The 15,982-nt window shown below is 41.2% G+C and overlaps 1 protein-coding gene across 1 annotated transcript; it reads right to left on the bottom strand.

Moving 5' to 3' along the window:
* Positions 1-2,851: 2,851 nt before the first annotated feature.
* LOC126203945 (uncharacterized) lies at positions 2,852-3,939 on the bottom strand. The gene is made up of 2 exons (XM_049938339.1): positions 3,341-3,939; positions 2,852-3,243 (listed from the first exon to the last, which is right to left on the bottom strand). The coding sequence occupies exons 1-2, from the start codon at positions 3,522-3,524 to the stop codon at positions 3,026-3,028; spliced, it is 402 nt and encodes a 133-aa protein (XP_049794296.1). The 5' UTR covers positions 3,525-3,939; the 3' UTR covers positions 2,852-3,025.
* Positions 3,940-15,982: the final 12,043 nt, after the last annotated feature.

Here is a 15,982-nt window from a genome sequence, read left to right as displayed (position 1 = left end):
GGACTGAAGCGCCTAGAACCGCTCGGCCACTACGGCCGGCTCGGCTTGAACGTTTCTCGTAGTGGTTGCTCTCGATCCAAATGTCCTAAGCACAGCAATCGTAACTTCTCTCGAAAGCCTTCTGTGCAGTCATGAATTTATGTTTAATCGACATCTCGTTGAATACTAATACGATTTCTGCGCAGCGTGAGGCTTTATATATTCCCTCTTCTTCTTCTTATGTTTCTCCCCCTTCTCGATAACATCCATTTTTCCTTCAGTTACTTCCTTTTCGATTGCATTAACCTGATCATTCAGTGTATTGTTCAGTTTCAGAAGGGTATGCCAATACTTCTCTACTTCCTTGCATACGCATCCAACATTACGTTCGATAGTTTGGAATTTCGTGTCCATTTACAAACGAATGTTTTGTCTACGCACGCCCATCCTATCACACATATGTATGCGAATTTATCCATGCTGATGCGTATACTGATGTACTCACCTCTTTCCATGACTGTATACATTGGAACTCCTGGAAGTTCAGTCTATACCTAGCATCATTAAGTTTTCTTGTTTTATCAATAACGAGAAACCCATGTTGTGAGTGGTCCAAAATGGTTCAAATGGCTCTGAGCACTATGCGACTTAACTTCTGAGGTCATCAGTCGCCTAGAACTTAGAACTAATTAAACCTGACGAACCTAAGGACATCACACACATCCATACCCGAGGCAGGATTCGAACATGCGACCGTAGCTGCTGTGAGTGATTCCGTCGCAGGTTCGAATCCTGCTTCAGGCATGGATGTGTGTGATGTCCTTAGGTTGGTTAGGTTTAAGTAGTTCTATGTTCTAGGGGACTCATGGCGTAAGATCTTATGCCCCATAGCGCTCAGAGACATTTGAACCATTTTTTTGAGTGATTCCAGCAATGTGTCAATGTCTTTACAAAATCGTTCAACGACATATCAGTTCCCACATGAGCCTGGCAACTGTGTTTAAAATTGAGATTGTCCGATTTGCATTATCCCTCACCAGCTGTTTCGGGATTTTGGATTATGATTTAGATAAAAGAGTTATTACTTCCCTATTGTCACCTATGGAGGAGAAACATGGATAATGACAGGAATGGGCTGTAGCAGACTGCAGGCAGGCGAAAAGAAATTTCTCAGTGCAGTTAAGGGAAAAACAAGAATAGACAGTGTAAGAATATTATAAAGGACCTTAAACAAGAAAGTATGAGAGAATAAATTGAAAAAAAAAGAGATTAAGATGGTATGGGCATGTTAAGAGGATGCGTGGGCAGAGACTCCCCAAAATTATGGAAGAACTAAAGATGGATGGAAAAAGACCTAGAGGGTGCCCAAGAACACGATGGAAAATCGGAATATCGATGGAAAGGAGAGGTGTGACCTGGCAGCAAGTGGAGGAAGAAAAGTGGTTGGAGGACCGAGCCAAATGGAGAGGACTCGTCAGCACCCTGACTCGGCAGTAGCTGGTGCGGGATCTGGATATAGATAGATTTAGATAAAATACATCAACAGCCATATGGCGACCAAAACAGATATAGCGTCAAATTTGATCTTAGTTTTTCTCAGAAACATCGTCAAATATGAACACTGTGGTTGGATTTACCTTTTTCCAGTGGAGGGATATCACCGCTCTCACTGAATGTGGTGTATGTTACATGATCTACACCCTTCAATGCCTCCTGTAATAGCTGGTATTTGGGCTGAAATAGTGTTTTTGAAAATACACACACATGCTCCAGATGTGTTAGCAGCAGCATGTGGACATGTGTTTTGTCACAGTTGGATGGACCCTCAATTATTGCATGTATGTTGTCTGGAAAGAGTACGCGATTCTTCTTCTGGTATTCTTGCATTCTGTCACGGCTCCAGTCACTTACAGCAAGGTTCTCATGCCTCACCACTCTGTCATGATACCGACTACGTCAGGTACTGGTGTGCAATGGGTTTCTGTAGAAAATAATTATCACTGTGCCCTACTATGATACCGACTACGTCAGATACTGGCGTACAGTGGGCTTTCACAGAGAATTTAATTATATGACGTAATTTTCTGCTGTTACATGATTGCAGAGAAAATACTGGTAGCAATAGCTTCTGTACTTGCAATATAATGAGAGGTAAGAAATAAAATACATAAAGGTTACAAACATTTTTATCCAGTAATCATACATGGGGTGCACTACATCAACAGGGTCTTCCTTTAATTTAACACCAGTACAGAAAATAGAAAATAAAACCTTCTTGTAAGCAATTCAGCATGTGAAACTTACTGACAGTCTCGGTCCGGCACGCAATTTTAATCTGCCAGGAAGTTTCAAAACCAGCACACACTCCGCTGCAGAGTGAAAATTTCATTCTGGAATTCAGCAAGTATTTCTCTCAAACTTACTGGCAGTACACCAGTTCCCGTTGACACCACATTGAGTCGTCTTCATGCACACTGTTCACATGGAGATACTTTGCAACGTTCCAAAACGCAGCTTTAACACAAGTTAGCCATTCGTTCAGTCTTTCCAACACAATGGATGGCAACCATCTGTAGAAAGAACAAGTTTGTAACGGGGATGTAGATAAATGGATGTGTCACCTGATTTCACATGAAGTGCAGAGTCATCGTACTCTGTTGTAATGGACCGAGTTAGAGCAGCACAGCAAATGTCCAGATGATGCTCGGTGGTCAACTGATACTTGACGTAGGCTTTTGCACGACAAACCTCATCCCATTCCACCTTCGTAAAGCGCACTTTAACATTTTAGCTGCATTCTCGATCTGTATCACAACATACCAGTCTCTGTCTGAGGATGCGTCTACACCAATATGTAAACGCTTCGAACCACTAGCGGTTAATGTATACATTGAAGCGAACGGTAGTGGTACACAAGGGGTAGTATCTCCTCATCCACTACATCCACGCTTTGTCTATCCAGTATCACTGGAATATTCTGCTATGACGTGTATGGTGGGGTTCAATGTTGACCTGCATCATGCTGGTTAGGTCCCCAAGTGCACTTCTACGTGTCAGGGACTGGCTGAGTGTCTTCAGCCGATATTAAAAGCTCATTATCCTGCTCCAGCAAGCTGACCAGGTGCGCAACAGGATCCCAGAGTGCTGCTGCTGCTGCTCCTGCTGGTAGCCCCGAGACGCCAGATGGTGCCACCACTGCAGGTCCCGACAGGCTGGTACAGGTCACTGTTGCATATCCAAACAGACTACAGGCTGCTGCATCCACTGATGAACCAAGAAGAAAAACCGTTACAAGTAATGGCAGCTGCACAAAGACTTCATCTTTCTCACAATGGCAGTAAACACAGACCTGGGTACTTACTCTTCTGCGGTTTCTTCCTATACTGGTGCTGTTGCAGCTGGACAACACTGGACGATCTCAGATATCGCTTCATGCTGCCTGAATGACTGAAACTGAGGCTGCAGTGCTGAGCCTTATATCTGCAATGTGATCGGGTGCTGCGTTCCTGTTGGCTACTGCCAATTTCAAGCGTCTCTGGTGGCATAATTGTGAACTAGACCAGCTGCTTGATCCTCTGGATCGGAAAACTGGCTGGGAATTTCAGAAATCGCAAGCAGTCACAACAGCGCCAGTCTACATGACTTGCAGAGTGCAGCTTGATCCCATTCCGCTGCATAGCCATTATCTGCTGGACAGTATTTCTCTTCTTCTTCAGGCACTCATCCACTATATATCATCTTTCCATTCTGCACCTATGAGGCTATGGGCGCAGTCCTCCTGGTCAGATACCAGCAGCTCTTCGAAAGAACACTTTCTGCACAGCAAGGAGGACGGCGAGCGAGTAATAATGGGATGAGAGGATGGGCTGGTGGAGGGAAAAATGGATGGAGATGTGCACTTGATGATCTTCAATGGTATACACTACATATACGAATATGCTTCCACTGAAGCATCAACTACCCACCTCTTCCGTTTTGGAAGAGTGAATACTTCATGTGAAATATCTTGGCAGTCTGATCATGTGTATGGTTGTAACATGCATCTTGGCTGCATCCCACGGCAATGCCACAATCTACCGAACCGAATTCTTCTTTCTTCTACACTCTTCCATTATCATAATCTTCCATCCCCCATGTAGTGAACTGTCGCTACAGTGCTCCCTCGAATGTGTACATGTAATGCGGCTACAGAAAGCTGCTCTGTCCTTCAAATTCATCTCATGGATAATATTCATTCAATTATGTAATTATTTCTTAAAAAGATGATAATTATGTAAAACAGAGACAATATTTGTCTCACATTCCTTGTTAATCTATGTCATTCTTTTCTTTTGTTTTGTACCCTTTTGTCGCCTTTTTCTGATGTACATCGCCGACGCAAGACGCGAATCGATTTGAGGTCTGTTAAATGAAAAACATTTAATGTAAAATTATTGTACTTTTATGTTCATTTGCTGGTAAAACAGAGCCAATACGTTAAAACTATTTATGATTAATTATTGAAAATTCACTTCCTCTTTTAATTATAATTTTGTATTAATTGTTTTATCATAGCTGCAAGAAGTGCAGCCATTGTTAGTTGCGATTATATAGCAACTTCTTCTGTATTTCTAGTTTGTGTTAAACTAATTTTCAAAACAATTTAATAATTTTTTTTATTAGTGGCATCAGTTTAAATGATTTATTGGTAAAAGGAAAATCTTAATTGAAAAGGACATCCTCTATCGTTTGTTGGCCGCCATCTTAACTTTTATTACAGCGGCAAAATTAAATTACTTGAAACTGCAAACTTTCAATATTCCGATGTGTAAGAAATAAATATGCACCGGTGGTACTGAACTCTATTTATAAAAGAAAAAATTAATCGAATCAGACTGCATTTTTTAAGAACAGTGCTGATGGTATTTATTGTTGAACAAGATTTCATTGCTGATGTATGTGGCCAAAATTAAACTACGCACGAATCACGGAGAAAAATATTTCTGGTAGCATACGTCAGTGTTGTGTGCGGGTGGTATTCTGTGGTTCCTTTTCAGGATCAATTTGCTAAGAATAATTAAATCCATCGAAGACAAAAAAATCAATGCAACTGCTAAAAAAAAAAAAAAAAAGGGAAACCAGAGTGAATTCAAACCACAGAATCGTATCATCCATATTCATTGCACTTGTCGATGTTGATGATACACAAAAACCGCCACACCAATATCTGAAATTCTCGACAATATGGCGCGCGGAGGGGGGCGGGGGTGGGGAGGTGCGGACCCACCAGCCAGCTGGGTAAAACCCATGACGTCATCCAGTGGTGTGTGGGATGAGTAATTAATTGATCAGTTTAATTATTTTGCATACTAATTTGATATCAAAACTGCGGTCAGAGTCTCATTGCCCTTCTATTATTAGGTTCTGTGCTGTTCTATATTGCATGTAAAAGTTTTCGTGGATTTCTCTGGTGCCTTTATAAAAATCTAGTAAAGTCCTGAACTGCATAAGGAAACGTTCTTGTATTTCCTCGGTTTGAAGCATCTGAGGACACAGCAAAATATAAGCCTTTATGAAACTCGCATATGTCTGTTGTATATCTCGACTGTATGGGCTCAGAATATTTCCCGAAATAGCTTTTGTGTTAGCTCTTCCACACGAAGTTTTAGATGCAATATTACTGCCTGAAAACATTGTCATTTGACACAGCTAAGGCTACTATTTCAGCACGTATGACGACGTCTTCTTCAGACGCAAGTTTCTTCACACAGAAAATAGTAATTTTTTATTTTTATGACACTGCTGTTGGTCAGAATGTGTTTCTGTGTCTTTTGATGATCCATTACAGCTTTCCTTTTTTTTTAATTTTATCGATAACACGGCGTGATAAATCATACACTTTGCTGCGAATTCGTTTTCTTTGTTTTCTAAGAAGTCTTTATTGAAAGAAATATAGTGGGTGATCAAAAAGTCAGTATAAATTTGAAAACTGAATAAATCACGGAATAATGCAGATAGAGGTACAAATTGACACACATGCTTGGAATGACATGGGTTTTATTAGAACCAAAAATTACAAACGTTCAAAAAATGTCCGACAGATGGCGCTTCATCTGTTCATTATAGCAATAATTAGCACAACAAAGTGAGACAAAGCAAAGATGTTGTTCGTTACAGGAAATGCTCATATGTCCACCACCATTCCTTAACAATAGCTGTAGTCGAGGAATAATGTTGAGGACAGCACTGTAAAGCATGTCCGGAGTTATGGTGAGACATTGGCGTCGGATGTTGTCTTTCAGCATCCCTAGAGATGTCGGTCGATCACGATACACTTGTGGCTTCAGGTAACCCCAAAGCCAATAATCGCACGGACTGAGGCCTGGGGGCCTGGGAGGCCAAGTATGAAGAAAGTGGCGGGTGAGCACACGATCATCGCCAAAGGACGCGGGCAAGAGACCTTTCACGCGTCTAGAAATACTTTGTATCATTTTCGGTTCTAATAAAACCCCATGTCATTCCAAGTACGTGTGTCAATTTTTACCCCTCTATCTACATTATTCCGTGATTTATTAAGTTTTCAAATTTATACTGACTTTTTGATCACCCGGTATCTTTTCACTTCCTACTTTGGAACGAACTGTCTTCATCACTAAAGGGAGGGCGAAACATCTTTTCCGAACGCCGAGCCTTTCTAATTCTAAAACGCTCAAACTGAACTAGAATCACGCCGGCAACGTAACTACGCATAATACGGAACTTAAGAGGCCAATGTGTATTTTGAATCATCTATAATGATTGGGGAGAAAATTCACACATCATTCTTTCTCTTCGCTCGCATGATTCGTAAGTTCTGCACAAGGCTGGTAAAAGTGTGGTCCTAATCCCTTTACCACGGACCCTGAACAGTTACTTTAAATTCGGGGACATTCCTGCTGAAAACTGGACGGGTGGAAACACCAATACCGCATCCGCAAGGTAGAGGATGACGTGGCGGGCGGTAGGCATCCCTTGGGCCTTCATGGCCTGGAGAGGATCTCATTTTGTGTTCAGCTGTCCTACATCTGTTGTCAAATAATGCTCTTAAAAGTATTCTTACATCTACATAATTTGCAGGCTGCAATCCATCTAAACAAATGATAAGTTCATTGACTTCATTTTTTAACCATCTAACGTTTTGATAGCCCGCCGCTCCTGGTCTCGCGGTAGCGTTCTTGCTTCCCGAGCACGGGGTCCCGGTTTCGATTTCGAGCGGGGCCAGAGATTTTCAACTCTCCCGAGATGACTGGGTGTTGCTCATTACGGATGGAGGAAGGCAACGGCAAACCACCTCCATTAGGACTTTGCCTAGTATGGCGGTGCGGGTCTCCTGCATCGTTCCCCTACCTTCCGTCAAGAAGCATGGGACTTTATTTTCATTTTCAATGTTTTGATACAATACGAGTATTTTAACCTCATTTTTAACTTAACAGATATTTGGCTCCAAATTTTCGTTCATATTTACTTCTTTTAATACCTCTTGATACTCGAATATGAATTTACCCTAAAAACAGTGCTGCCCTTACACCAGTGTCTGCAGCTACACGTCCATTAGTGGCCAGTGGCCCCCATTAAAGATTTTGCTATCAAGTCAGCCAATTTTGCTTTACCATTCCTATGCCTCACAATATTAACGAACCCTACATTTGTAACTTGTTGCTGAAGTTGCCTTTACCCGGCCAATCTAGACGCAGCAGCCATGGCTCGTGTCCATATGTTACCTGCTCCAATGACTATTACAACACGATTCTCCTTTCGGAAAGCCTCTAGCACTAAGGCAAGACTTGCAATTAGTTTGAAAAACTGTGACATGTCACTAATTTCCTAGTTTTTTCTGTAACAGCCTACATCTCTTCCATACCTTCTTTTTCCTACTATTTGTGAAACCACAGGTTCCCTGTTAAAAGTCTACTGTCTTGTCTACATCTGCTGGAGACTCTTCCTTATCTGACGTAGCAGGGCGAACCTACTTTCTGTGGCAATGGCAAAGCTGTCTGGTACTGTTCTCTTCCTGTAGCCCCTGTTTCCTGCTACCAGTTCTCATTTCTCATTATCCTTCTCCTCCCTTTACGTTTCCAGTTCTTTCCTAGCACTGTCAAACTTCTCCTTTATGGCCCTTTTTCCGTTCTGTTCAGCTGTTATTCTGTCTTATGCACAGACTGTGCATTTGTATCTCAATTTTCCACACCACTACACTCCCTAATAATGAAGCCATGTATGACAACAGTTGCATCCTACCCCAGAGCTAAATTTCTGTTCATAATTGTTTACAAACAAAATTGGACCTGTGTCAACTAGTATAAGTAAACTCATAACACTCCAGAAACGTACTGAAGTTATATAGTATGTTACACATACAGTTATCAAGTCATAAGACAAATGAGACATAGTTCTATGGAAGTTTATCGATCTCTGAAAATTTAGATCTAGAGTCGAGAATACCATAGCGGTCCTTATCATGGGGGTTACATAAAAACATCAAATGATGTAAGTGCACACACCCCTATTGCTTTCCTTTTGGCATGTTTTGATAACCTTCCATATTTCATTACAGTTAATTAATATTAACCCATACCACAATAGACTTGAAATCTAAATACGACTTAAATAAGTGCGTAATTTTCTATTGGCATAAACAATTGAAATAAACCTATATACGTTTCACAAATATACTTAAAATATACTTAAATGGGAGAAATTTAAGTATTACTGTAAAACAGAACACAAAAAAGTGTAAATGGAACATAAATCAATTCTAGTTTAAGGATAATTTTCTTTTCACTGTCTTTATTTTTAAAATCAAGTTATTGTCTCCAGTGACCATGCACACATCGCAAAATGAATTCTTTTTGTTCTCCTTTGGCCGTTACTAGTCGATTGAAATCTTTCTTTAACTTCACTTCTCTCTCCATCGTTTTACTTGTCACCTTAAGATTTTTCATAGGGTCTTGACAGTAAGATAGGAAGTATCTGAATTCCAAGAAATAGCAACCCTGTTTCAAAATCTAAATTTATTCTTAAGTTCTTCAACGTGTCGAAAATCCTGTCTGAAATTAACTCATCAGTTCCCTTACCTGAAATAATAAAGAGATTGATAGCACAACATGTTAGTAAATATTCTGACACATTCCGAATAGCCTACGGAAATGTGTTAATTTAAATTTATAAAATTATTTTAGGCCATAAAGCAAAATTACCCAAACGTTTTGTAACTGAAACAAGTAGAACAGTGTACCTTCTTTCGGTCCACAACGTTTCCACTGTAGATGGTTCAAATGGCTCTGAGCACTATGGGACTTAACATCTGAGGTCATCAGGCCTCAATAACTTAGAGCTACTTAAACCTAAACCTACTTAAACCTTAGGTTGCTAAGGACATCACACACATCCATGCCCGAGGCAGGATTCGAACCTGCGACCGTAGCGGTCGCGCGGTTCCAGACTGAAGAGCCACTGTAGATTCCTAGCCATATATGTTTTAGTGTCCTTGGTAACGTTGCCATCAAACAAAGACAACACACGAATCTCTTCATTTAAATGCCACAAGTGCTAACAAAATTTCTTCAGGCCACTCGAAGAGACCCTTGCATTTACTTCGCCGTACAGTTTTAATTCCTTTAAAAATCGTAAATTGTTGTAAGGTGGGCTGATAACTGATGAACTCAGAAGCCACCATTTTGAAATTAGTTTTACGGCAAACAAAATTTCTTCATACTATCCAATTCACTAACGCTGAGGGACAGCTGAGAACGAAAGCGGATCTACAATGAATAAATTTCTTCGGTCATCCACTCTGCATAATGCGAAGCTCGAGGTGCTCTTGATTGTGGATTCAAGTCAACAGTTGTCCCGGGAAACGTGATGTACAATTCGGTAAGCTCAGGGTAATCATTTTTCAGTTCGTCTTCTGGAAGGAGCTACGTGCTTTGTTAATTTCGAAACCGCTGAACTCTTCATCTAAATGTTTATGCCCATCTTCAGAATTTGCTTTTTCAATGCCTTTCCACTTTTCTCTGTTTTTGGAAAATGTTATATTGGGACTAACTGCCACTTGGATAATTCATTTTTGAGCACACTCCGTAACATAATGTCATACATGTGATGACTGCAAGGAAAAACAGCAATTCTCTTCCTGCTAACCGTTCCGGCAAAGTAACAGCTTCACTGAAACGTGTTGAAAGCACTGGTGTCACAATAAAAGTTTTTAACTTTCTCGCCCAGTCCCTAAACTTTTATAGCATTCTAAACTGCCTATGACTGTTTTTCGCACCAGAATTCGGTACTGCAGGCACACCAATTACTTGCTTCCGATTGACAAGGAGAAGCACCCTGGAGCCGTGCTCACGAAGGCCGTCATGGCAAACAGCCTTGCGCCTGGGTGGACACGTGGCTGGAGATGCCACAGTAAGGTGACGGTGACCGTCTGGTGGAAGCGGCTCATGCGGGGCAATGGTAGTATAGAGCGACGAAGAGAATGGTTCTAGTACCACGTTAGTGTCAGGCACTAACTCTAGTATCTTTTGAATTCTCGTAGCTCACACAATCGGGCAGACTGCGTGCACAAGGCGGATCCCTGCTACGTTGTTGAAGACTGCACAGCGTTTTATATAGTTTCTCCTCTTCAAGTGAGAACAGTAAAGAGCAAAGTCCAAATGTGCATCGATCTGATGTCCTTCTTCGTTTGACGATGAATGATTCCACACACCCGTGAGGTCACTCCAACAATACCGACCAATTCTCTCGTGCTCGGTCTGAGCAAGACCATCAAACTGTCTTCAGACATCCAATAATTAGCCCTCCTGAAAGACCCTGAAATTGGCGCTCCTCAAATACACTAAGAGCCAACAATAATGCCTGCCACTCTGGCCAGAAGAGCTTTACTTCCATGATGAAGTGTCACTCGACATCGGGAGCCTCTTGGTCCAACAAAATGCCACCCTGCCCATCTGGAAGGATGTGTGGAGTTGCTCACTGTTGCTGTTTCATCTACCTGTTAGTGAGGTACATCAGATTAGTGGCCTTTGCCACTGGTAAAATCTTTCCCAGCATGCCTATGCCAGCCCACATTGGCCGCCAACAGACTCCTGCAGAGGAGTCCATGTGTTTAGAGTGTGAGAAGTGAAGTGCTAGCGCGTGATACTTCCCTCTGCTTAGGACAGGGCACAGTTCTGAATCACATCATACACATCATTGCCTCCCGAGCTTGTCATTCCAGTTTCTTATTTTAATTTTACGTGCCATATCTTTAACAGAGTAGGAGACACTCACATATTAATCTTTTCTAGTCAACTTACTTATTTATCCCAATGAAAATGACATTCCTTTAATTATATATATAAACTTTTAAATTAATTTCATCTAGGCAAATGTTTCTTTGCGCATGTTTCATATTGTCCACACAAATTGCTGTGTAAAATGAATTACACAATGTCATTTTGCATTTAAAAATTTAAAGACTGTCACACGAACTGTATGTCATATTTAAAATGACCATATTTATGTGTATGGCTGAGGGATGCCTGTTACTGCAAGTTTGCGGTAATTGGTTGCATGTGAGATGAGAGGATCGATTGTCGTCTGTCAGCATTGTACAACTCATATTTCTTGATTAGGAAAATAGTGTGAGAAAGTGTTATGGTTAAATCCAAAAGTATAACAAATATTGTCTTACATTTCACTTCATGGAAGAGTGTGATTGTGTCTGAATTGGACATTGTCACTGAATTTTAACTGTCTAAATCATACATGTGAGGCTTGCAAAGACCAGGTGGTCGAATTTCTAACTGCAGCTTCTAGCCTGGCCCTCTTGTCTGTGTCCAACGTCAATGTGAATGTAAGATTGCCTCTGTGGATGATTGAGGGGTCCTTGAGTGCGTTTCTGTGTTGATGTGGTTTCTTTGATTGATGTGCATCATCGTAAATGTCTTCAACTTTTTGCTGTCAATACTCGACTCAAACTTGTCCTGTGGACTGACTTGTTGGTAACTACTAGTCAGACTTTTTTCGAGTGATTGACAAGCTATCCTTACTCAGTCAACCACTGTCAAAAAAAATGTTATGACTGGGGCGGAGGGTAGGGGGGGGGGGGTCTTATGAGCGGTTACAAGCCGCTTGTGGCCGGTCTCATTTTTCTCAGATTTTTGATTTGATATCATTTTATTAATGTGTCTCTGTGGGAGAGGGCCGAGAAAGGTCATTGCAATAAATGAATGTGGTAATGAGGACTCTGATTTTTATTTGTGTTATTTCACTGGTGTTGGGACATTGCTTGCCTTCTGTCCTTCTGTTTCATCTACCTGTTAGTGAGGTACATCAGATTAGTGGCCTTTGCCACTGGTAAAATCTTTCCCAGCAGAAATGAACATGCCTATGCCAGCCCACATTGGCCGCCAACAGACTCCTGCAGAGGAGTCCATGTGTTTAGAGTGTGAGATGTGAAGTGCTAGCGCGTGGTACTTCCCTCTGCTTAGGACAGGGCACAGTTCTGAATCACATCATACACATCATTGCCTCCCAAGCTTGTCATTCCATTTTCTTATTTTAATTTTACGTGCCATATCTTTAACAGAGTGTGGATGAGCTGGGGCTAGACAACGGCCACCTGCGTTGAGTGTGGCAGAAAAAGGTGAGGTTCGGCTAGGCCGGCTTTTCCGTGAATACAAGAGGGAGTCGACGATAGCGTGTGCTGGTTTCTCACCTGCTGCGGCTCTTGCCCAAAGTCTTGGGCATGAAGTTTGCCAACTGGGCTTCGTTTGACCGACGACTAGTACTGTTTTCAGTTGGTCTCAGATCTGAGGTCTGAAGCCATGGGACTCCCGACACACCGGCGCCTAAGGTCTGTGTATTTGTTCGTTTTTGATGGCGGTTTTCGAGGATGCTTTCGTGCTTTCCGCGAAACGCCGGCAGTTGATTGGGCAGCTCAAGAGGACCGAATGTGATGTCAGAGAGTGCTACTGAAAATAGGCGGCAACGATCACGATTGACACAAAAATGTTTCTATCCAGGTTAGTGAAATTTTGAGCTCACTGAACACAGACGACTGGCGAATTTTCCCGCGGCTTGCAAGGATTGGACACATTCGATCGTGTTGGGGTCAGGAAGAACTAGTTTTCGGTGTCGGTGCGCTATGGAGGAGATGTAAGGAGTCACCTCTGGAGCGTCAGGGAGAATAGGTGTATTGATAATGTCTCCTGCTGGAGATACTCGTGCGCAGCCTTAGGAGTAAGACTGTCAGTCATCCAGACACAAGTTTAGATTCTTTCCGGCATTTATCTCATTGGGTCTTATCTGCCGCCATTTATCATTAGAGAGCCCAGAGGTACAGAGGTCATCGGCTGCACCATCGGACTGTTGTTTGGGGTCTACGCACCGCTTGATATCTTGATGGTAAAATATTTGGAGCACCATCGTTATGTGGACCTGTAATTCTTCTGTGACGCCCTCAGCAGCGTTTGACCCCGTCTTGGCGCTACAGTAGCAACGATTTTCCATGTGGATTTTTCACTGAGTTCTCATTTCCGAGCGGCGTCCTGTCGCACCGTAGAGGTTGTCCTCATGTCTGTTGACTGGCGCACACGGTAGATTACCGTATTCGGTGTTTCAGAGTAGACGTGTCTTTAAAAACCCGTCCATTCCTTATTCTCAACATGATTATTTTGTGCCCTTGTTCTATTAAAGCATTGTTAAGTGAATCGCCCATTTACATGCTAACAAGACAAAATAAATCTCTTTATGGTACTTATTTTTTATATTTTAGCAGTCAAATGATAAATTTCGTTTTCTGCCCATTTTTTATAACTATTGAGCATAGACATTCACAAGAAACTTTATTGAATTATAGCGTGTGTGCAATCCCTTTTACTGTTCATCTACAGGGTTATTTTACTAAATCTCCTAGCGTTCGTTTCTCGAATCTGCATAAGTTCAGGTGGCAGCTAAGAGAGGGGAGTTGAGTGTATGAGCAGCTCTGACGCAAATTCAGCTGCAGCCAAGTGTTGCTCATACTTCTCCACCATGGCACCTCGCAACTTTTTCTACAGAGTAGCTGAAAAAAATATTACCTTCTCATTTCAGGGAGTTAGTACTGTCGCTATAAGCCAGGTTTACTCTGAGAAAGTGCCACGTACTTGATTTGTACTCCGTAATGCTCATGATATGCCACAAAATTATGCCATTCTTACTGATCGTGATGTTGGTGGCCTTTAAGTGATTTTTGTTAGTAATGTCATATAACTGAACAGTTACGTTTTATTGTCACAACTGTTGTTGACCAGAGAAAGTATGTGTGTAGATGTATATGCAGGCCCAAGTGCTTGTCCTAAGATTTATAAATAAGCAGTACATTTGTATATGAGCTCTTATCCTCTACAAAGTAAGTTTAATAATCATACAGTACCTTGCTCTTTTTCTGTATCACGTGAAGGGAAGTTCTGACAATGCTTTTTACATATATTTGTAAAGTAGATATGAAACCGTTATGACATACTAATAGGTTATTTGAGGGACAACTTGGTTATGAAATTACACAGTCTGAGGAACACCCAGATGACATGTTTGGCTCGTACACATAGACATCATCAGAGGATTTGTAAACGATTGGTTACAACAATCTGTGACAGGTAGAACGGCCGCCAGATTGCATTAGTGTTAATCGTGTTTAGTATTGTTACCAGGCCTGGTAGGGTATATGAGGGACGAGAACAGTGTGGCGTGTAGTGTAATTGCATGTGTTGTGTTGTACAATTTCAGCAAGATTACAATAAAACTAGTTACTTATTATTAACGTAATATGAGGTTTTATTTAATCACTGCTTTTCCAGGCTAATAAACAACGTTATTTTGTGAAAGAAACCTCAACCTGGGCACGTGTAGCAATGTTGTCTGTCAAGCAGTGTAAATGTCACTAAGATCATTCACAAAAGTAATCATTTGTAGCCAACAAACAAACTAAATGTATGATAAGTAAACTGAACTAAACAAAAGTAATGATTTTTAGTCATTTCAGTTCTGTTGTTTTAAAAGACTCTTCGCTAGTTGGAGATCGTTTATCAAAATTGACGTTACTGTTATCTCGAGGTGGCAACACTTTTCTTTAAGCAAAATGAACAGTTTTTTCACACAATACCACGCGTACACAACACTAATGTATTTTCCTGTCGAAATATTTTATAAACGTTGTTACGAAATTACCAGGCTTCATACTTCAGCAGATAAGAATTTATATCACGTTAGATGCTGTTTGCATTCATAGAAGTTCGATATGTTCGCAGTCGAACTGGAATTTATTAGCTCAGAGTGGGTCCTTGGCCACTAGTACACAATTATTAGTGCAATTATAACCAATAACATTTTAAGTCTGTATAGAAAGTCTATTTAATACTGCCGCTGCAATACTTCACTGAAGCCTAGTTTACACGACGACACTAGGTTGCAAGCAACTGCGCTACCGGCCAATGCACATGCGCGCCTCGCGTTTGCTCAACTCGTTGGTGAAACTTAACACTTTTGGCGTGTTTCAACTTTGGGGACACTAGTTGCTCGAGTTTTGAGGTTATGAGTGTTCGTAGTGTGTAGACAAACTGAAATGTGAAGTTTTGAACGGAGAATAATGTTCACTTTTTGGATATTTATGCTTTGCATGGGTGTTTGTGGGATTTCAGTGATGCTGATTACAAAAATAAGCAACATACTGCTGCCACTGACACCATCACGTGCGATCATAACATAGATGGTTTGACAATATCTGAGCTGCAGGGCAAAATTTATTGAGTTAGGAGCATATTTACAACTGAATTAAGAAAAACACAAGCAAGTGTTATTCTACCTGTGGTAATGCTCTCGTCTACTAGACTAAAATCCTATAGTTCAAGTTGGCCAACTCTTTGTTAAGGAATATTGTTGACAGGAGGGAAGGCTATAAAAATTCAAGAAGCTGCATTAATTATTCAATATTCATCTATTTAAAACGTCGCTGTAGTGCTCCCCA

The sequence above is a fragment of the Schistocerca nitens genome, chromosome 9 (assembly GCF_023898315.1).
Source record: "Schistocerca nitens isolate TAMUIC-IGC-003100 chromosome 9, iqSchNite1.1, whole genome shotgun sequence".
Classification (NCBI taxonomy): Eukaryota; Metazoa; Arthropoda; class Insecta; order Orthoptera; family Acrididae; genus Schistocerca; species Schistocerca nitens.
This window is presented reverse-complemented; position numbering and strand designations above follow the sequence as displayed.

Excerpts from the sequence above, each read along its gene's own strand:
- LOC126203945 (XM_049938339.1), bottom strand. The coding sequence starts at position 3,524 with ATGCCACCAGAGACGCTTGAAATTGGCAGTAGCCAACAGGAACGCAGC. Across the intron at positions 3,244-3,340 it reads TAGGAAGAAACCGCAGAAGA|TGGATGCAGCAGCCTGTAGT; the intron begins GTAAGTACCCAG and ends TTGGTTCATCAG.